The 24,523-nt window shown below is 32.5% G+C and overlaps 1 protein-coding gene across 1 annotated transcript in view; it reads right to left on the bottom strand.

Moving 5' to 3' along the window:
• The window catches only part of LOC146536131 (uncharacterized), an 84,807-nt gene extending 81,009 nt beyond the window's left edge, over positions 1-3,798 (bottom strand). The window contains exon 1 of the mRNA XM_085190279.1: positions 2,973-3,798. Coding sequence (XP_085046405.1) covers positions 2,973-3,123 — 151 coding nt within the window. The 5' untranslated portion in view covers positions 3,124-3,798. The remainder of the gene's footprint in view (positions 1-2,972) is intronic.
• Between the last annotated feature and the right edge of the window lie 20,725 nt (positions 3,799-24,523).

Here is a 24,523-nt window from a genome sequence, read left to right on the forward strand (position 1 = left end):
TCATGAAATATATTTAAAAATATATATTAATCTTAAAAGAATAGCAGTATTTACTATCAATATTTGCAAATTCGTTGATGAAAAATATTTTTTGACTTTTTTATACTAAAGTCATGAAGAATAAATAAGAAATATATGTTTAGTATAGATAAATATATTTTCCGCTGTTATATTGAACTTGGGCTGTCTCGTTCGTGACTAGAAACAGAGCAAGTTTAAATTCAAGCTTGAACTAGTTTACGTTGGTCCTTTGGAAAGGAGTTACACTACTGGTACTGGGTTGAAGAGATTCTATTGTCGTAATATATATTATATAATATATCTATTTATACAAATATTTATTGTTTATATATATGAAAGTAAACGCGACGATTGTGAGTTCGATTCCCACAAATTGGAATGGCATGGGGGGAATGGCATATTTAATATTTTTATTTCGCCACTATGTTAGCACTAGGTTCCCAGGTTGCCCTTATCTTCTATCCTATTTGCGGGATACGGCGTGAAGAAAAAAAAGAATACTTTTTTGGGTGAAAAACGGAACCTTGTGCTAAAACACTATTTGCCACTTTCCACCGACTTTTCAAGACATTGCGCGTTGAGTAGAGGAACTCTACGCCACGCTACGTTTAGTATTGTGTGGCTTTATTAGCATAGCGAGGAACGGAAAATATTAAGTGATTCATTTTTCCGACTGAGAATCGAACTCGTAACCGTCTCGTTTTTACATGTCACTGTACTACTTTGAATAAAATGATAGAGCTGCTATATTACTAAGTATCACCGAACATTTTGTATATTAGGTTTTTAGATATAAATAAAAATTACTTAAAAACGTTATTACAAGTGAAAAAATTATTTATTTACTCATTACTTTTATTCTTGTGCCATAAAAAAGACATATTTCTAGTCTCTATATCTTGCAAGTCTCTGCAATTTATTACCTAGTAAACTCTTACTAAAAAGACAATAAGCTTTGTTAAAACAATAATTATTGCAGCGAACATGTTTAAACAAGTTGAGGCTCTCGAGTAAACAAGATATTTTCGTCTCGATTGACGTACAGACCGACCGCCTGACAGTTTATGTTAGTTTTCATATATACTAATAAAGGGTGTACGGTAATTATGTTTGGCGAGATGTAAACTTTTATATGATTCGTCTAATTATATCTTATTTGTATTATATTGTTTTTAAATTTGTTTGTGTGTGTATGAGGCCAGTCGTGGGGCAAGGGCACATCAAACGAATTAGTTAGTGTTCTGCCACTCGACACGCAAAGCCTCTATAATTCGGCAAAAAGTGGGGAACGGAGTGTTATAACACTAGGTTCCCTCTGCCTACCCCTACTGTGTGCGGGGTACAGCGTGAAGCTGATTTTTTATTTTTTTATTTGTGTTTGTGTTCGAGTATGTACTGAATCTTTTAAAAACTGTAATGACTTTCAGTTTATGTTATAAATTTAATAAATATGAAGATTTAATAAATGATGCTATAAGTGATATTTTTATTTCGCTTAAATGTTTTCAATAACTAATTTTTTATTATAATTTTTTTTGTAGTTTAGAAATGTTTTTTTTAAACTGATTTCTCTTCAAACATTTAAAAATATATATACTAAGTAGGTGAAGCTTTATATTTGTAAAGGCGAGAAAGGCGTACAATGAAAAATCTCATTGCTTTGAAAAATAATAAATTTATTTCACAATTATCTCAAGGGACATAGAGTAGAGTATAACACAATTTAGTTATTTATAAATGGTTACATGCGGCTTACACTAAATGGGTAGAGTAGAAATTGCTTACAAAAAGCATCACAAAATTTAAAATGCAATATTTACAAAATTATATTTTAAAACTACACATTTCATTTTTACATGAAAATTATTTTTCTACATATTTTTTTTATAATTAAAACAAAACATAATTGAACAAATTTTAGATTCTAACATAATTGTCAGAATTTAGTTTTTTTCATATTTACAATTTCAGTTAAATTAGCGCTATAGAAGCGGCGTAAGTGTCGAGATCCGTAAAAGCTTTTAACGATTCCATACAACTAATATTTGGTGTCTAATTGAAATGAAACAATAGCACAAAAAAAACCTAATAATTAATATATATAGACATGACTATAAATATTTGGAACTAATATAAAATTAGAGATCCTTGGATGTCAATTTTCTTACTATCTTAGTATTAAAAATTAAATGCTCTATGAATAATGTTTTTTAATTGAAATAAATTAAACTAGTAGTAATTACGCTAGTTAAAAAACAAATAAAACAAAATAAAGAGATCAAATTGAAATAACTAAATACATAAACTTAACAACACTAAACGGTCATGAAAATATTAGAAACACAAGAATAAATTACAATTGAACTTGAACTTTTGAAATGGACCAAATTGGATTTTTTGTACAAAAAAAAATTGGTTTTAAGTACATTTCCAAATATGATAAAAGCTATTTATTAAATGCATAGTATAACTTACGTACGATACGTTTATTATTACAATATCCATCATAATATAAACAATTGTAGAGTCGTTTTGTCGAACTTCACTCAAATTACGAATCGAGAAGCAAAGTCATCAAAAAGCGCGATTATGTATTAAAAATGCGGAAACAAACGAAAAATGAAGGGATTCGAATAATTTCTTTCATTTTTAATTCGTTTCGGACCACCATTTACAATTTAAGTGCAGTTTGACACAACATCTCAGAAATAAAAAAAATTACAAAAGAACTTGTCATTGGACTTAAAAATACGTAACAACTGTCCAGACCTGCTTTGCAGTATCACCGTTAACAATACTTATCTAATTGTCTTCTTTTTATCTGACCGCGTTGAAGAGAGATGAGGCGAGAGACACTTTAAGGATGGCGACTACCATAACCAAATTCACGATGTAGGTCGAATTGCATCTTAAGTGGTAAGGTGGTATATAAGGCTCTCGAGGGCACTCACCTCGCCGGTTCTCCTGAACTTCTTGGCCAGGTTGCCGTGAAACCAAGATGTGGCATAAGACCTCGTACAGCTCGGCAAGGAGCCGGTTCAATCGTGAAAAGTTCTCCTCGGCAGCCTCTCTCTCGCTCGGCAAGTTGAATGCTATAGCCATCTTTGTTTCTCACAACGCCTTTTTCTACGAAAGAAGCGTGGACAGATTGCGGTTTGTTTTGTATGCATAAATGCTTGCGAGCGTTTGGGTTTCGACTCCCTTCTGTTTTTTATGGTCCACTTTTTTGTGTTAAATTTTTTACTGGATTACTTTGTACAATTTACGTCTCGTCTGGATTTTTCACAAGAGTAGGTCAAGTGACACAGAAAAACTTTTAACAAATCTTCAAAACAATACAAGTCAGGAAAATGTTTTAAAAAAATATTTTCTCTACATAGAGTTCGTTAATAATTAAAAACACTTATGCAGCTCAAAAAAATTGAATAAACTTCACAGTTCAATTTGGCTAGCAGAATGCACTTTGCAATAATAATTCAGTTCACAATTTCACATATATTTTCAGTCAGAAAGACCACAATACGGAATATAGTACGTGAATCACTCGCAATTTAACGATAATCGACGCTCGGTCGATGACACAATCGCGCTAACTAACGCACGACGTGCACGGGCAGCTCTCCGATGTAAACAAGCTGACACCTCGACTGCAAGAGGTCTGCACTCTGCACGTGCGGCCTCCACGGATGCGGATCGTGTAATAAGGGATAATACTTCGTACACATCATTGCCTCGCGCAGCTTTACATGTGTGCGTGGATAATGTAAGCACTAATAGTTGAACGCACGGTAGCACGTTCCCTTCGCACTCTACCATCACAATAAACTGCGACACCGATATTTTCTCTCTCTCCCTCTCATATTTTAGACTATTTAGCATCTCTTTCCAAATCGGTTACATCATTTCGACAACAGAATAACTTGAAATATGCTTTCTCAGTCTGTTGTTAGGTTGGTATCCCTTAACAAGAGGGATGGAGAGTGGGTAGAGGGTTTTTGTTTTTGTATGAAGAAAGCGCGCCAAAGCGAATGGACCAATGGGGTTGGTTTTTTCGTATGGGGTGAGGTGACGTGAGGACAGAGTGGTAGAGCACGGGGTTGGTATACGAGAGCCGTTCACTCGGCTGTCAGCTTGCGAGTGTGACTCTACAAGCGATTTTCGTGACGTAATTTAACTGCTCTTTGTTCTCGTAAGCCGGTTTAATGTGAGTTTAGGCCAATACTAGGACAAGATTACGCGTGCGTTTTACAGTACTATTTATAGTAGTAATTTACTAATGTTTGTAGTAGAGCTCTCGTATAAACTGTTTTACGGTTGCGGTTTTGCCATCGATAGGTTTGTGAAGGTGTTTTTGGGTTTATTGGCGTTTAGAACCGAGTGGGAACCTTTGTCTAGATTTATGCTACGGCTATAAAAATGATAACTGCTTTTGAGATGTAAATGGTTGAGTAAAAATGTTCGTGATGTCGTAATTGTGACGATTTTAGTTTTTTCTGTGGCGTTTTAAAAAGTGTTTAAGATTTTTTTGATAGAAGTGTAATATATAAAATAGAGTATTTTTTATAATTGTGTTTCAAATTAAAAATTAAAAGTAATAATAATGTAGATTTATAACTAGAATTATTTAACTCGATTTTAGATAAATTTTTGCAAATATATAAAAAAATATAGTTTCGCATATCCAGTCAATTATAAAACACAAAATATATGAAGCAACGTAATAGTGAAGATAAAATCAAATAAAATACACACTTCAACATAATCGAGAAAAAAAAAACGCAATTCTACAAAAGTATAGAAACGTATGCAAAACTACGAAATTTTTTAATGTTTTTCAGGTACCATCACAGGTTGGTATATTTGCCGTTAAATACAAGTACATATTTACACATTGATACAAATTAAATTTACATTTATATAGCTATACATTACTTATCCGCGGCGTTGAGTTTCGCCAATCAACACGTGATGTATCAGAAATTGGTATACTAGGTTTCCTCTGTAAACAGTGCTTTTAGCAATATACAGCATTAAGTTATTATTATTTTTTAATTTACTATGAAACATAGAAAGTAATAACACATATTCCTCATTATTGTAACATGATCGATCCAAACAAAAATTCGCTTACATACTCATTACTTATCCTATAATAATATGATGTTTTAGAATTTATTTTATAATTACTAAAAAAAGTTAATTACATTCGAGCATAAACAAATTTACCTACAGATCCATTTTTAAATGCAGACCATTATTTACATTTTTCTAACCTTTCAATAAAAATAAATATAATATGCCACCTAGGTATATTTATATATGCAAAATGTCAAAATTCTGTATTATAACAATAATAACGTAACTAACCTAACTATAAACGCGACTGGTTGAGGGTTCGATTCCCACTTGACATATAAATTTACGATATATATTTAAATAAATATTTCATTTCTTCGAGTGGGGATCGAACCCAATAATCTACTGGTTGTAGATTATTTTATAGACACATTTTGTGCCCTAGCGGCACAACTCGCTTCAATCTAAACATTAAGTTATCACACAATTAAGTTACCGTATTCGGTAGAAATATAAATAGAAGAAAAAAAAACAAAAATCAATAAAAATCTAAACATAAACATTAATTATATAAAATAACATAATAAAAATCTATTTCTACATAAAACAAATCGACATGACGCAACATTACATCTTACATACTCGTACAACGGGACTTGGTCTCAGGTAAATTCGCTTTGTTGGAAGTGGAACGATGAGTAATGTAAACGATTCCGATATTGTGCTTGTGTTTTATTAAACTTATATAATTTTATTTAAAAAAATTAAATTAAAATCAACTTCACGCTGTATCCCGCACGCAAGGTAGGCAGAAGGATAGTGTTAAGTCACTCTGCACTTCACTTCTGCCGAATTCTGGAGGCATTGCGTTTTATAACTTTATCAAATTTCAAATATAAAAAATATATATTTTTCTATGTACCAACTATAAGTACAAGTAACCACAAAAATCTTACCATTTAATATAATAGACAAACAGTGATGGTAAAAGTATTAATAGATGGCGCTGCCGTAACCATTTAACCTAAACGGTAGTCCACTTATTACTTAATTAATGGTTTTTTTTTTGTATTTCTCTGTATCTCGCATATACCTCGATAGGCAAAGGCAATCTAGTGTTAAAACAATTTCCTCCAAATTTTTGAGACATTCCGTGTTGCCTTTCGAAACTTAACGTCGCGGTTTGTCCAGTTACTAGAGCTAGGTAATAATTCACTCAGCCGAATGGAAATTGAACCCACAGACGTTCATACAGTCAGATGCTGTACCACTAATACAATACAATGAAATTATAAAAAAATCATACTTTTTTTAATTAATTCATATAATTCGTAAATAAACATTTTAAATTCCAATACCACTATTAGCACTTTAAAATTATTATAATAGGAAAACTTGATTTATGCGCGTGTTAAAACATCTCATTTGACGTGAGTGTTCGCAGTAATTAATTTATGGGGTTTCCATTACCATAATATTCGTTTTCAATTTCACATACTACAACCGGATATGGATATATGCAAATGATTGCATTGGTACGCCAATTACGATTTTTGGTGTGAAATTGTTGAAATATAAACATATTAGAGGCTGTAGTGCCGCAGATTCTCACGACGAGTGTGTGGGTTTGGTTCCTACTCAGGGCATGAATTTATATAAACATACTAGCTTTCAAATCTGGCTTTGCCCGTATAGTGGAGTGGAATTACATACTTGTTGTGTATGACATATGACCATTATAATATGTATGTAACATAAGTAACATAGGAAGCTGTGAACAAAAAAAAACAAACAGAAATAAGAAACAAATTTTAATTATCATTACTTTAATTTTGTGTAGTTATTAAATACCACCAATAATATTTTTTAAAGGTACAGTTTAATTAGAAGTATAGATAGATTAAAAAATTAAATCAAATCAGCTTCACGCTGTATCCCGCACAAAGCAGAGTAGGCAGAGACAACCTAGTGTTAAAACTCTCCGTTCCCCACTCTCTGCGGATTTCTCTCTATTTTCTAGACATTGCATGTTAAATTGCGACGGAATCTTGTTATTACAGCGAAATATCAAGAAAATCGAACCCATAACCGTGGCTTTTTCAGTGAAACGCTGTGCTGAGCTATCTCAGCCTCAAATAGAATTTTAATAATATTTTAAATTATTAATATATTACCATTTAACGCACCCAGTTGTTTATAGCTTACATTAACAAAATGAAAAATGCTTTTAAAATCATAAATTCATCGTATCGTCGATTTTCCGCGCGACTGCTGAGTTAAATAGATTGTATGGAACACTATGCAGTTTCAGCGAATATGATAAATATATTACGTAAAAACACTGATGTAGTGCAGTTGGGGAGTGTGAAAGTACCTATACGATGAATCTAGATTCGATTTCCATTTGTGGATTTTTTTTCAGTTTTATGTAGAATGAGAGAGCCTTGTGTACATTCTATTCTCTGAGTCCTGCCCGAATTCAACGCTTGTTGTTGCGGAACAGAGAGAGCAGAGAAATAAAAATAATTTAAATATAATTATTCTTCTAAGGGATACCGCCTTAAACAAACTACTATATTATAAGCCATCGCACCATAATACTTATATTAATTTTATTTTCAAATTTACCTATTTATTATTAAGAATGAGGCCAGTTGTGCAAAAATAAAAAATAAAAAAATTAATAAAAAAAATTATGACAGCTAGTATTTATTCATCCGGACACAGATGCGTTTAAACACTTGTCAAGTCGTCTATACGTGATTTATGAAAAATTCAAATTTCCCATCACTGGATTGAAGCTGGATTAAAAACTATTAAAACAAGCAATATGTAGGGGGAGGCAGTCAGAATGCTTTCCAATATAGCGAGTGAAATGAACAGTTTTTAATAGTTTACATATTAAATGTTGACGAATATTGATGAAAGTACTTGTTTTTTTATGTGAAAAGGCCTTCTTTTATGTTTTTATTATATATTTTTATATGCTGATTATTTGAGGAAACGACGTATGAGTTCTGCCACTCAACACGCAATGCCTCAAGAGTTCGACAGTGGGGAACGGAATGTCGTAACACTAGGATCCCTCTGTCTACCCTGCTGTGTGCGGGATGCAGCGTGAAGCTGATTTTATTATTTATTATAACGTAATTGATCTCTTTTTACATGACAAGGTGCAAAGTAAAATGTGAAAACAATTTTAATCTATTTGATAAAAATTAAATAAAATCAGTACACTTTTCAACAAATATATCTTTTTAAATATTTTTTCTTAAAATTTATTCATAGAAGTTTCTTATCAATTTCCAGGTGTATACCTCTTTTCTATAGGGTCGGTTAAAACAGTGTTTTACATTTGCATGACGTGCCTACACGTTAGTATATTCACAGCGGGAGCTTACGTGCAGCAATTCGTTGCCAGATTAGCGACAGATCCTAACTTTTTGCTGGAAAACCCGAGCTTATATAGAGCTGGTAAAGTATTTTTGGATCATTTCTATTAATATATAGGTTTTTTTTAGTCAGTCGTCGCATATATAAGCGTGTAATTTTAAACGCGATAGGTTGTGGATTCGATCCCCAGTCGAGAACATGAAGTATTTTATATTTTATTATTTTTCAAATTTAATCGGGAAGTGGGGGTAGGAAGTATTTATATGGAAACGTAGTGTCCTTACACTGGTTTCCTAACTTCCCGTTAGGATTCTAATGCATGTATGCTATACACGGTGTTTGTACTCAATGTAAGGTTCTTACCAAAAAAATATTTTTAAATATTTTTAATCAATTATTTTAACTTACAACCATTACGTTTTACAGTAATAAATTGTAAAAAAAAGATCTATAACATAAGAAGAGGCCGTCGTGCCGCAGCAGCATAGTGCAATTTTAAACGCTACGTTTGTTCGATTCCCACTCGTGACAATGATATTTTTTATATCCTTGCTCATTGAGTTCCGCCACTCAATACGCAATATCTCACAAATATAAGAAAGTATCTGCATATTAGGTTCCCTCAACGATAGATCAATCTAAAAAAAAGCTATTTAAATCGTAACGTTTTAACATCTCCATACATTCCATACAAAATCCACTGCGCTAGAGTTATGAAGGCAGATTGTCATACAACACCTGTTATTTCAAATTCATATTATTTACTCGGACTTTCATTAGTCGCGTTGTCTGTGGGAAATGTAAAAGTTTTTGTTTTCAATGAAAGTTTTGTTTTGAACATACTTTGATTGGTATATTAGTGTTAAAATTAGATTATATAATAATAATTTAACTTATATGAATTATAGAATATTTCAATTTCTATTTCAACTCTATTCTCAGAACATTGATTGTAGAGATGCGAAACTCAACGCCGCACTTTGCCGTTGTTACCACAGCGAGGAAATAAAAAAGCACAACCATCGCGCTTACAATGAAAAATAAGAATCCTATCAGATCTAAGAATATTTATTTAAGCAATCGTTTTACGCATACTTTAAATACTTTGACTACTTTAAATTAGAGTGTGGATCCGAATAGCATTTCTATTCTCAGTTTTGGGTAAACAAAAAACAGAAAAAGTAAACCTTTGAAAAAGTAAACCTTTTGTTGGGAACCTACAAAAAGGCGAACATTTGTCACGAATGGACAAGCTTGAACAAGATTTAGATGGATTTAAGGTAAATGATGTTAGACAATAGACTAATATTGAAACTGTTACTTAAATAATTTAATTTTAAATCATTTAAAAATGAAATATTTGTTTACATGATCGCACTAATCTCAGGAACTACTTCGATTTAAAAATTTTTTTTGAGAGTCGATTGTCCATTTTTTTTCAACTTTACACTGTATCCCGAGCAGTCCCATGTAGGCAAAAAGAACCTATTATTAAGATATTCCGTTCTATTTTAAATTTACATATTTATGACAACAAGTTAAATAGCTAAGTATTTAGCTTTTTAGTTATTGTTTTCTAAAAATAACAGCTTGACTTTGCTACTATTTTATACATTTCGATAATTTTGTGTTTACAAATAACACTTCTTGCCTCTAAGGGTCGGGTATAAAGAGCAACCAATGGTTAATCTTCGCAGCTGGGCATTATAAAAAATGTAAACACTTTTTTCACCCGAGCTCAGGTTTGGACAGGCCGTGGCTAAAACTTAGGGTAGTTGGGGCGATTAGGGCACAGTAGGAGTATTTAGTACGATATAAAATAATTTGAAACTAAGTTAAGGGAAAAAGTACGCTCTCTTTCTCTACCCTGCTAGGCATACAGCGTGAAGCTATGGTAAGTTAAAGGAAAAAATTGTATATAATTTGACACGAAATGAAATATTGTACAATGTCTATTGTTCATAAAAATAGATAATCTTCAAAAATAAATATCTTACTTAACGGTAAGACAAACTGATAACTTAACAGATAAAAACCGTCATAGATTTTTTTAGTTTTATATATTAATATAACCTGCATATAACATGATAGGCAGAGAAGAAATAAAACAAAAACACAATAAAAAAGAATACAATAATAGGCTCGTTTACCCTAAAACTATTTCCTACTGCGTAAATAGTAGGTACAATATTGAAAAAAAAACTGACCTGTGTCGAGGATTTTGTATGAAAAAAATGTAAGAAAAAAAAAAATTAAAAAAAAACTTTGTAAAGCTATTAACAGATAAAGGCAGCCCCCATTAGAGTCGAGATAAGTTTCTATTATTAAAAACAATATGTATTTCCTTATTGTGGCGGTTGATGATAGTGGCTAATGAAGATTTCACTTTTACGCGCAATTTAAATTTTACAATTGTAATATTAACAAAATGATGATGAGGGTAGGCAGACGAAACCTAGTATTAAAACACTCCGCTCTCCACTTTTTGCTGAATTTTGCCAATATGTTACAATAAATAATACAGTTAATAATAATATTATCAAAGATAATTTTGTTATTAGAATCTGATCACTTTGAGATCCAGAACAAAGGAATATCATGAATCAAAAATCTAGGTTGATTAGAGGACCTTAGTCTAGATTTTAAGTCGTTTACATTATTTAGGTAATAAAATTTGTAATGGTTTTTGAAGGGAATTTACATGGATGCCCTAATTTTGTTGTTTTGATAATGTTCTAATACAAGAAATGATTCATGCATATTTGTTTTTATTTATTCATCACTCCAGGCCAGGTCATGCGCGGCAAAGGGGAATAAGCGACTATAAACGCGAGAGGTGTGAGTTCGATTCCCACATGGGGGAATGAAATATTTTATGTTTTGACTTATGCAACGTATCCAAAAGTTCAAAGGAAACTGAAAAAAGGAAGTTTCTTAATGAGAACGGAGTGGTTTAACTCTAGGCTTCCAGGTTCTCTCTGCCTACCCCGTTACGTACGGGATACAGTGTGAACGCGAGTGAACTAAGACCAATATCATTTTTTAATTTGCCTTTATAGCTGAAATTCGTGCCCATGCTGGTACTCTCTATTGAAAGAATCTTCCACGCTTCCACGCTATCTTGTCATTCTCAATCTCCCATTTCACCAAAAAAGTTCCTTGTGTAAGATCAAAATTAATCGTTCTGAGTAATTCATCTTTCAATTATCTTATACCCTCCACAATTCAACCGGTAAAAACCGAAATACTAAACAATAGTGACGTACCAAACCGGATATAATTATTACTTTGCCGATAAAACAGAATTCAGTTATACATTGTGTCTAATGAGTCGTTAGCTAAATGCGACCTCATATCCTGTCGAGAAAGTTAACTGAGTACCTTATATTGTGCGTTGTAATACAATAATGATTTGTTTTAACAGGTTATATTCATTATTTTTGGGGTGCCCAACCTCAAAAGCCATGTGCTGTTATAGGGCTGGATGAGGAAGAGGATAGGTTTGATATCCACTTGGGGAAACAGGATCTTAATGGAAACGGAGTCTTGATACTAGGTTCCCAGGTCGACTCTGCTTACCTATATGTAGGATACTGCGTAGAAATGATAAATGATGATGAAAATATGAATAAAACGCTTTGGGAATACACAAGGCTTTGAATTAATTCTGTCACTAAAAAGTATGTAAGAAGAACCTACCACTACAGCCAACACCAGTGACGTATCTCTACGCTCTCTCTACGTTCAACAGGAAATAGCGTGAAATTAATATATTTCATCGTTTCCCCGTATCGAAATCGAAACCATTACCGTCGCGTTTGCGAATAGGAACAGACAATCAAAATTTCAATTTCACTAAACCTACACACATATACTGTTTACAAAAGTTCTATGGGAACACGCAAAATTTACATTAATGCTCATTTTATACAGGTTTCAGGTATTTTACCAAATAAATGGTAAGAATATATAATTTTTTAGCTTCACGCTGAATCTCGCACACAGCAGGGGGGTAGGCAGAGGGAACCTGGGAACCTAGTTTTAATACACTCCGTTTTCTACATTCCGTATCCCGATCCCGATATTCTATTGTTAGATAGCGATCAGTTGTATAGATTCCTCCGAATGGTGACTGAACCCCACAACCGTCACGCTTACTGTCAAAAGCTTGTACCAATGTGCCACTACGACCTCTGATTAATATAGATTCAAGATTGGAATCTACCAAAATGTCCCCTCAAATTACACACTTTGTAACGATTTGAAGGAAGATATCAATTTGGCGTTGAAAATGTCTGTATTTGTTCTACAGCCTAATTGCGATTTTAACATGAAATACATTTAAAACTGAAAAAAATTGATATCGATAAAAAAATTATATATCTATATCCCTCTCACAAATAACACTTCCAGCTCTCCAGGTTCCCTCGGCCTACCATGCTATGTGCGGGAAACAGCGTGAAACTAAAAAGAAAGAAAATGATATACGAAACATATATAACATTTGTTTAAATCAAACAAAAATCGATAAATATTGCCCTTCGATATATCAACATTTATAGGTAAAAAATATGTAAAAAAATTTAAAAGCATCATTTCATATAACGACAGGACACAGTTAATAATTATATTATTGCATGGAACATTCGATTATGGGACATCGTTAATCTAACGATCCATGGTTTTGTTATGGAATCATTTTGGTTTTCCCATGGAGGTGTCATTAGAGTTCCTATACTTACATATTATGTAATATAGAATATTGTAAGTTTTATTTAAAATTGATTTTATAATCCTTTAAATATCTGGTGTCCATTAAAATTAAAAACACTGAGAAATCATAAAAACACCAATAAAAAACACACAAAAATAGGTCAATATAAACAAAAAAAAAATTGTCTTGGAAAATATACAGCAAATTCCTCCTCTAAAATATTTACTACTATTAACCTACTTACTAAGCAGAGCGAGAAAAAAAATTAAAATATTTCATACCATAGGAATTGAACCTATAGTCGTCTCATTTACGCCTGTACCCCTTACGCTCAAAATGACAATATTATTCCATAGATGTTCTTAACACATTGTTTATGTGTTAGCTTATTTTTAGTTTTATGTGTTTGCTTAACAATAAAGGGATCAAGGTGGCTCTAAGTATGACATAGTGTATTGATACTTAAGAGTTAGACATAAAAATACTTTAAAACGTTTTTAAAACAACGTCTATTGCCAATTGCCACTTGGAAACACTGTGTTTCGAGCGACGTAACCTAACGCCACGATAAATTTATTATATTACATTTATCTAAAAATATATTTATATCTGAAATGCATGGCGCGAAGAATTATCATCAGAAATCTTCATTTAAACCACCGTAAAGCAAAGCCAAAACAAAAAAAAATAATTAATATTTTACACAAACAAGTTATAGCCCAATATAATTAAGCTATTGTCTAAAGAAACACGGCCGCCATAAATTGTTAGCCCGGGTGTCGTTTAGGCCGCTATATTCAAAATAGTAACATAAAAACATTCTATGTATTTGTATTTCACATAGACCGTTGACCTGTCAAAGATGGTTGGCACAGACTAAAGACAGAACTGAGACATTTTTTTTGTATTTTTCTTAGCTTCCCCCTTTATGTCTCAAATATGGTGGGATAAATAGAGTCCAGTGTTCTCCACATTCAGCCACATTTTTTGTACTGGGGTGGACAAATGAAATATTAATTAGAGTTACTGTTCTTAGGATGGGCACAACACTCCTAGGTTGGGCATGGACCACCTGTTCCCCCTATACCCTTACCTTGCTTCCAATTTTCATAATAATGCTTATATTTAAAATAATATTACATTACAAGTTTATAAATGTTTGCGCTATCCCCATAGGAAATCCAACATCTGTGAGACCAGCTTACGATGGTGGTGGAAGTATCAAAAAACAGGGTATCATTGATCTAGCTACTTGAACGTGACGGTATTAAACATTTTATCGGCAATTAAAGTCGGTTCATTCGAAACTTAAGATAATAGGAAGCTTTACGGTGTGACATTTAACACTGCCTTTTTATTATTATTAATAACAGTTTCGTTCAGAGGTGCCTATATTATTAATTCTATTTATGGTTATTAATATAGGGTGTATTATATATTTCTTTTAATAAATGGGAAGTGATACGCCACTAGGTCGTTAGGTTGAGCAGCGAAATCTGATGTAGGTGACGAGACGAAAATTTGAGAATTTTGTACCTTTCATACCATTAAATATTTTTTTAGCTTTTTCTTTAGCTTCACGCCGTATCCTGCATATTGCAGTGTAGACAGAGGGAACCTGGAAACCTAGCTAGTAGTAGTAGTAGTTCCCCACCTTCCGCTGAATTCTGGAGGCATTTCGTGGGTGGCAGAACCCAACGCTTCAGGCTTGTGCCTCAACTTATGTAACTAGATGTAAAAAAATGACGATAAAAGCCATATTGAATAAAGAATATTTTGAATTAATGTGTATTAAACATATTACGTATGAATACATATTCACACTATATCTCGTATATAACAGAAAAGGCGGAGGGAATTAAGACACTCCGTTCTCCACTTTCCGCGGAATTTTTCGAGTCACATCCTTATGCACCTGGGCCACGATGCAGTATGTAGAAAAAGGAGAGGGGGGAAAAAATTCTTGATGCTACTTAAGAATGTCCATAAGATTTAATGTGCCCATAATATACTTTAATTTGTTTGTATTTATATGGGCAACGGTGATTGATTTTAAAGCTCATACGATTTACTATGCATAAAGGTTGAAATGGAGACAAAAGAATTCTAATTTTGGTACTTTATGTTCTAAAACATTGACTGTTGGTGGAAACTGTTGTTTGGTTTTATCGTAGCCGTTAATTATAGTAGGATTTATTTGCTTTGACATTTAATTTACAATCTGGATTATTATAGCTGGTATTTAAATGATAATTAGTTAATAATATTGGGGCTGGTTGTGGTGTGGGGGCATAAAAGTCCGACAGGTTGTAGGTTTGATGCAATTAAGTATTTAGTATTTGCAGTCCTACGCTCTGGTAACAAGGTAAAGAATTTCGCCGCTTAAAACGCGGTGCCTCCAGGATTCGGAGACAAGTGACGAAAGGAAGTGTCTTAATGAGAAAGGAGTGACACCAGGTTCCCAGGTTCCACCTGACTGCCCCAACATGTGCGCGATACAAGGTGAAAATATAAAAAAATCTGATAAAATAAAATTTATCGTTAACATATATTTGATCAGAATTTAAAAAATACATTTAATTGCTTTTTTAATATATTTTTCAAACGTTTTCTTCACGTCCAATAGAATCATTCCCTTGCGTAGGGATCGAACCCACAACCATTGCTATATAGTCGAACGCCGTGACTGTGCTTCTATATAACAATTTCGCAACAAACAAATCAAAATATTTCAACTTAACCAAAACAAGTAATAACTGCGCACCAATCTATATTAGATATTGTCAAGCAATAAACCCAATTAGGAGATAGATTTCGTAAGATAATTAACCTGGTGATTACAATAACAAACTAGTTCTAAACAAAGACTTGAAAATCTATTGTTAATAATATTAAAATCAGTTTCACGCTCTAACCTGCAAACAGCAGAATAGGCAGAGAGAAACTAGTGTTAAGACACTCCGTTCCCCATTTTAATAGTATTACTGTGATTATTTTCAATTATTAATTATGTATTTATTACTTTTACTAGTTTTATTATCTTTTAGGGATGTAAATACTGATAATTTTTACATAAAAAATATTGCCAAAAGAAGCATTTTATAAAAGTACTAATTAGGTCATGGTTCCAATTGGGGAATCAATTATTTTTATTTCCTCGCATTGGTAAAAGACAAGACGCGGCGGTAAGTTCTGCAACTCAACACGTAACGCTCTTGGAAGTTCTTTTCAAATTTCTTTAAAGTTGTTTTTTAAAAAAAATCTTCACGCTGAAAATGTCTTATTTCATAACATATACGGGATACAGCGTGAAAATAAAAAACACAATCAAAGCAATGATAATATTATAAGAAGACATACAAAATTAATTATTTTCTTGCACCAAAGACATAATTTTCAAGAATCATTTAAATTATACAAAAAGTTGCAAAATTAGTATGCACTTCATACAAAAACTTCATACATAAACAATATGAAAATATTATTACCTAAGCTAATTTAACCTTTATTATTACATACATAAAGTTGAAACTTTTTCTATTAAGAACTGTAGCGTCAGTTTTTTATCGTAAGTCAGGTCAAGTTCAGATTCGCACTTAATTCAAGCGTGAAGTTCAAGATATATATAAAAGAGTTACTGTTATTAGGAATCATTATGAATAATGCAGTAAAAAATAAAATCCAGAGGAGGAATTCAGAAGAATAAATTAAATTCATTTTCAACTTCTGGCAAGATAAACTGCGGCGTTAAGTTCTGCCCTCCAACACGTAATGTCTCGAAACTGAGATAATATTAGCAAATTAAATATATTGACAATAGGATGCTGTTCTCGGTTATTGATTTGCTTAGGATAGCTGAAGAAGAGAAGTAAGAGATAAGGAAGAAGAGAATCATTATGAATAATATGATAAAAAGTAAAGTTATATGTATACGAAATGTGTGTGAGTTCAATCCCCTCTCAATGGAGTGAAATTTTATTTCCTCGCTCTTTGAAGTGATAAAGCGATGCGTTAAGTTCCGCCACTTAATGCGAAAACAGAGGAGTGCCTTGACACTGCTCTTTCTTCCTGTCCTGCGTGATCAGAAAAAATGCTTTTGCTATAATTTTTGCCTTAAACTTTGGATATATAAAGCTTAGTGTATTTGTTAATGTGTGTATTTTTTGTTCACTATTCACTTTCTCTACTAAATGCATAAGATAATAAAAATGTTAAACATTCATAAAGATTACCTATTTTTTTTTTAATATACATAATAAATATTTTTTAATTTAAATTTAAGTAAAGATTCCCAATAAAAATATTATCCAATCCAACTCAATCTCCATTATGCTCTTCGCACATTCACTCCTGATAACGGATATTAGATAACCGCACTTGGCTAAAGGAAATTAGCCGTCGATAAACTAACATCCGGTTATTTAATATTGTAATTTTGCATACAATTATAATATTGATTTAATAGAACTGCATTAAGAAAGTAAGCATGATTATAAAATAGAAAATAATTATATACATTTGCACTTTTTTCTCTTTCTGGTAAAATTTATTGGAACAAGCAGAGAACGAAAGTGTCTTAGCTCTAGCTTTCCTTTATCTTCCTTGCTATTTGCGGGATAAAGCGTGAAGCTTGATGCACGTTGAGTGGCGGATCTCATAGACACGCTTTGTGTTGATATCAATTTTTCTGAGTAATAATCAAATCCACAACCTTTACCTTTTTTTGTGTTCAACAGTCACACCTGTGTCATTGCGTCACGACGGCTACTAATTTGTAATTTATTACAAAATATATGAATAAAGTGATGTATCACTACATACTTTAGTGACTCTATGAAAAATATATGGAAAAGTAAAGAAAAAAAACGGGAAAATATAATAAATATAACAATATTATACGCTTTTGCGATCAAGAAAGCGGCAAGCTACATACTTAGGTGGGCACGGACCTTATGATTCATGAAACAATTACTATTTCTTGCTTTCCCTCATACAGTTAGTTATACAAGAATTTTCCCACGCTTATTGTTGTCGATAAAAACATCGTACACACCGTTTCTTCTAATTACAATGATAACTTCTACGTTTTTATACTGTAGCAGTATAGAATTGTAGTTCTTACTACTAGAGATATATGGTTCATCAGTGTTTTCATACAAGATTCGTTGATTTGGCAATTTGTAAATGAATGCTACATATATTAATTATGACACGCGCTACATCCGTATCGGTTGAAACAAACTATGTAAGTTTTTTTTTAGTTTTTAGTTGTAAAGGTAAACTGTATAGCCTTTAAAGAATATATAGGGTTAAAGGGACGGTACGGATAAAATATTTATAATAACGCGATAAAGGCGATGAGTTACGCCACTCGGCAAGAAATTTATCAAAATTTGGTGAAACTTGGGGAATAGAGTGTTAACACTAGGTTGCGTACTCTAGGCAGAGAGAACCTTGTATTAAATAAAAAGAGGAAAAAAACAGAGAAGCTTCTTTTTTAAAATATTTTTGAAGTGTTACTAGCACTCATAATTTCTCCATCCTTTTTTAAACACATTACTTCCATTTATAGAAAGATTTACATTCCACAAGGGTAAGCATATTGCAACGAATAATTCTCGCAAAACCATCTTAATGTCAAACGAGCTGTACCTACAGAAAATTCCGCTGAAAGAATTACAATTACCGTTGCCTTTATTGTGGAATGAGAAATTTTTGTATACATTTTTATGGTTACGCCAAAATAGGCCCTTTTTGGCGTCCCCTTAAAAGTGTAGCTTAGGGTTTTATCGTTAAAATTAATGTAACGATATACGGTATCGTTTGAACGCCGTTATTGGGATGTATTTCAGGGAATTGTTAGTGAAATGTAGGGATGGTTTAATTGTGGACAAATTAAATGGAAAATAACCATTTTTCTTTATATATTCGTATTTGTAGGATTGAAACTGATGAGTGAGTTTAGGTACCGTGTCTGACTATAAAACGGCCGTAGGTTCGATTTCGTCTTGGGAAAATTATTTTTTTTTAATCTAGTAACAAAGACAAAACGCGGCGTTGAGTTCCACCAATCATCAAAAAGGTCTTAACGAAATTAATATAAATTTGTTGAATATAAATAAAGAAGCTTTCCGTCCGTTTTAAACGTATTTAAATATGAATATGTTTTAAGTTTCGGAAATTTGGTGAAAAGTGGGGAGCGGGGTGTTAAGCCTAGGTTTTCTCTGCTTATCCTGCTATATATTTACAATATTATATTATAAATCTATTAAAAAACAAGCTAAAAAAACCACTCAAAAAAATGAATCATCCCCATATTTACGAGACATTTCACCATAGTCGATGTCCATCATTTCACTTTCCTGTTAAAAAACCATAGAGTTGTAAAAATAAATGAGACTTGGTGAAGGGAGAACACAATAGTTGGGTCATTATACTCGGTCATTTGTTTGTGGGGGGACGGGTGCCGGTGTAGGATTGTAAATAGTGATTTATATTTTGTCACGTCTGTTTGCACGTGTTTCGTATTTCGGTTGAGTTTTGAAATTATTTATTAAAATGGATACGGATTTAAGCTGGATCCCGTATATAGCGTGGTAGGTGTAGTGTTAAGGCACTTCGTTCTCTTTACTGCCCAATTTGAATGAAGGAACTCAACGTTGTGCTTTATCTTGTTAGGAGATGCGTGGAAATGAATATAATAATTCAACTGAGTGGGAATCGAACCTACATTCGTCGCAATTACAGTCAGACTGTTGCACTGTGCTAGCAGCCTTTGAAACGTTGCGTACGGTTTCTTTCAGAAAAATAGTTATAATGACATATTAGAATAATTCAAACTATTGTGCATAGAAATAGATAATACTTAAACATATCCCTGAAGCAAATTTAAACCCGTATCCATTGTTTTATCTGTGCGCCAAATTATAGACATCTTCCACAAAAATAACACTAGGTCTCTGCCTACTCTGCTATATATAGGATACGAGCAGCAAAAATATAAAATTAAACTAAAAAAAAAAGACAAAAAAAATCAAGTATAATATACTTAGAATCTCCACAAAAACTCGAGAGGCCCCAACCCAATTACCCCCGTGTTCGAGGTGATATTCTGCAGCGGACTTGGATGGCCACTCAAATTTTGCATAACCAATTAGTTAGTGCAGAGCAAACTAAAACAGACATCTCATCTCATTATTATAAAAATAGAAAAAATATGTATTTCTTTAAATTGTAATTTAATTTTCTGTATTTTCTTATTTTTTTTCCTTTTTTCTTTTTAGCTTTACGATGTAACTGACACATAGCAGATTCAACCTGAGAATTCTTAAGAATGAAGATATCTACAGTTAAGACACCTCACTTTCAATTTTCCGCTAAGAGAAGGCAGGAGAAAGCTTCCGGAGGTGTGATCCGATGGGTGTTGATTGTGTTGGCGGAACTAATTTAATTCCCTTGAATGGGAGTTGAACCCATAACCACTACTACTCACATGCTTGTGCATTTGTGACGGGACTGAGAGATGAGGCCATCTCTAACTTTTGTATAATATTTAATATTTAAAAACATTTTAAAAAATCACATAAAAAAACATCTTTTCCAATTTGTGTCTAACACATTAGAGCTATCAGGATTAGCCTTTGAACATAAAAAAATGACAAGCGAAATTCAATTCTATGACCCAAATATAAAGTTCAATTTCATTTATTTAATATGTCATGAAAGATAATGCCAACCGCATATTGTTTGCATATGCAAAGTGAAGTAAGTGTTTTTACTATTGATTAAGCGATGGTAGCACGTTCGCGTAGACAAGTGTTTAATATTAATTTTGAGGTAAGTTCAAAGTAACGTTATTTTAATCAACGATTGTTATGTATTCGAACCGCGTGAAATGAGTGTTTACATTGATAGTTATTACTCTTTTTCTAGGTTCACGCTGTATCCGGTAACAGAGGGAACCTAATGTTAACCTAAAAGATATTTTGTTCCCCATTTCTAACCTATTTTTTATTGTATGTCTAATGTTGAGTGGTGGGACTCACCGCCGCGTTGTCTTTACCACTAACTCAAACCAAGAACTGTTGCGTTTATCTATATATATAAAATCAAGAGGTCACTCAATCATCACGAAATCTCAGAAACTACGTGTGCTAGGAATCTGAAATTTTGCGTAGGAGTTACTTATAGGACGTAGGTGCTCGCTAAGACGGGAATTTGCAATATTCGACTTCTAAGGGGTTGTTTTTGGGGTCGAAAGTTTGTATGAAACTTCGTTACTACAAATGTTAGGAGTCTCAAATTTTGCATAGACGTCACTAGGACGTAGTCATGGAGACAGAAATTAATAATAACATAGTTCACGCGGGTGAAACCGCGAGCGGGCCGCTAGTTAATAACATTTTTATTTACCTCAGTTTTTTTTATTTAATATTGCATTAGAATATACTTTTATTAAATTAGTGAATCAATATTACATTTTTAAATATAAATTATTATAAAAAAATACATTTAAAAGTATAAAAAACCACTCTTTCCGCGGGACAAGGGTACAAGCCATCGGTGGCTAGGGCTCCAGAGAGAGGAACCTCCGCACAATACGCACCATCTCAAGTAACACTGCCTTCTATATTATTCTTATCATTGTTATCAGAAAACAAAAAAATTATAAAATAAATTATAAATTTATAAAAAAAAATCCCAGAAATAAATAATATAACATAATTAATCGTTATTAGTTCTTCACGTAACTATACTAAAAGGCCAGCTTTATTTAATTCAACCTTTGCTTATACAAGCCGAACTATTGCCCAATACGCTCAGCAAGTTACCAACTTTGCAGAAGGGTCGTTTGGCTGTCAATTAAATAGTTATTTCTGTATATTGTTTTCTAGCCAAATATTGTTATTGGAATTGGATATTTAGATGAGTAAATAAAGGATTTATAAATGTAATAAGTGTTTTAAATTCAATTAATATTAAAAAAATAATAATTCGATCCCCACTCGAGGAAATGCAATATTTATTTATATTTATATTTTCGTTTTGCTCTGGTGTCGAGGCAAGGCGCGGCGTTAAGTTCCGCCACTCAACATTTAATGCCTGGAGAATTCGTTAAAAAATGGGGAACAGATTCCCCACTGCCTTCCCTACTGTGGGCGTAATTCCGTGTAAGTATTTGTTAAATTAAAAAATCTGTAGTTGAAGCGGACGAAACAGCGAGTGGGTCGCTATTTTTTTAATAAAAAAAATAGATTTTACAAAAATCATAACTTATCATATATATATCTTCAACAAAAATCCAACATTCAATTTAGTAAGGAAGTCCATATAAAATTGTTTAAAGTCACGTTCACGATTTATACAATGTATAATTTGCCATCAAAGAACGTTAACGTAATGCGAGAAAACACATAAAACGAGCTCAGGCACAATATTTTCAATCATACCTAATAAATTTGGCAGTTTAATCCTGGATTTATGATCTAAGGCACAAACTAGAGCGATTTATTGAGACCGTTTTGTACAGCTTTTGACTATAAGGACGTCAGCTGTGGATTCGATTCCTGTTCGAGGGAATGGAATATTTTCATTTCCTCGATCTAGTAATGAGAGAAAGCCTGGTGTCGAGTTCTGTCACTACACAGGCGATATCTCAAAAAATTGTTCGGAATTGGGCGTGCGGAGTGTTTTATCACTATGTTTCCCCTGCCTATACTGCTATACACGGCATAAAATATGAAGCTAAAAATTTTAGTTTTTTTTGTATCATGAAATCAATATCTTAAGCATCGAATCGTTCTACTGTTATTATAATGAAACATGTGTTTTGGTTTTTAATACAAAATTGTATGGCAGCGCCATATAAAATATTACTAAAACATTTTTGTTATATATATATATATATAATAATTTAAGAAATAATAAGCTATACTTACTCTTGATTGATATATGAGACCAGTTATGGCGTAGGGGTACAGTGTGTGATTGTAAACGCGACTGCTTGTAGGTTCGATCCCGACTAGCAAATTAAATATTTAATATTTACTTTTCTTCATTCTGGTGTGGAGGCAAAGTGCGGCGTTTAGTTCCGCCACTCAACGGAGTGTTCTAGACTAGAATTCCAGTTTCCTTCTGCCGACCCTGCTATGCGGGATACAGCATAGAGCTTCAAATGTAAAAATTATAACAAATTTTAAGAAATCAGCGTTGAATTCCACCACTCATTGTCTTGAAAATTCGGTGATGCGTTATTACTAAAAAAACAATAAGTTGAAAAGATTATTATGAATAATTCAAGAAACACTTAAAAGTCATTTTGGGGAAAAAATATTTAATTCTCCTTTTTCAATAGAATTTGTTGAAACTTTCGGGAAAATGTAAACAAAATGACACGTTTACCACATTATTATAGCAAATTAAAAAAACGAGGTTAAATTTTTCTATAAAATTTTCGATATAATCGATCCTTCTTACTTTGAAGTTTTTCAAAAGTTTCACCCATAATATGATCGCATCAATTTCAATTTAAACGACAAAGTTGAAAATATACTTAAAAATTCGAACAAAATACGTAATTTTGTGCTTGAGTTAGTTAATTTTAAAAATTCTAAAACTTTTCTTTTTTATTTTTGGTATTATGTAGGTAGTATAGGACCATTGTAGTGCAGTGAGATCGTAAACGCTATAATTGCCGCTTCAGTTCTCAAATTGGGAAAAAACTATATTTAAATGAATAGCCATGTCTGTGACTTCGTCTGCGTGACACTGAAATTACGATTTTCCTATGTTCGCAATTTATTTACGATAAAATTAATATTTTTATTTAATACCAAAAGTTTCTGCAATCATTTTCTCAATTATTCTTAGGATTTTTATTAAAACAACACAAGCGGAAGCACAGAGGGGCAGAGAAAATAAAAAATATAGAGATATACGTCCTTTTTTATTTTCCAACTATTAAACCATTAATGTTCGTTTTTTCGCTCTGATAACTAGGCAATGACCGGCGTAGAGTTTCACCACTTGTCTTGGTACTAGGTTCCCAAATTCCCTCTGCCTGAAAAAAAAAAATAGATTAATATTATGTATTATTTACATATATTATATATACCATTACCACGCATCACGCTTCACGCATTTCCTCTATCTCATATATATTTCTTGATACAATTTTAATTTCCTCTAACCGTGAAAGAAGGAAAGGAAATCAAAACAAACACCATACTATAACAACATTCATTGCAAGTTCTTTATAAAGCAACATTGTGGAGTTTATGTGTAATAGAAGAATATTACATTTTTATTACAAAAATATGC

Source organism: Heliconius melpomene, chromosome 9 (assembly GCF_056956725.1).
Source record: "Heliconius melpomene rosina isolate 202511_hmr_F chromosome 9, ASM5695672v1, whole genome shotgun sequence".
Lineage (NCBI taxonomy): Eukaryota > Metazoa > Arthropoda > Insecta > Lepidoptera > Nymphalidae > Heliconius > Heliconius melpomene.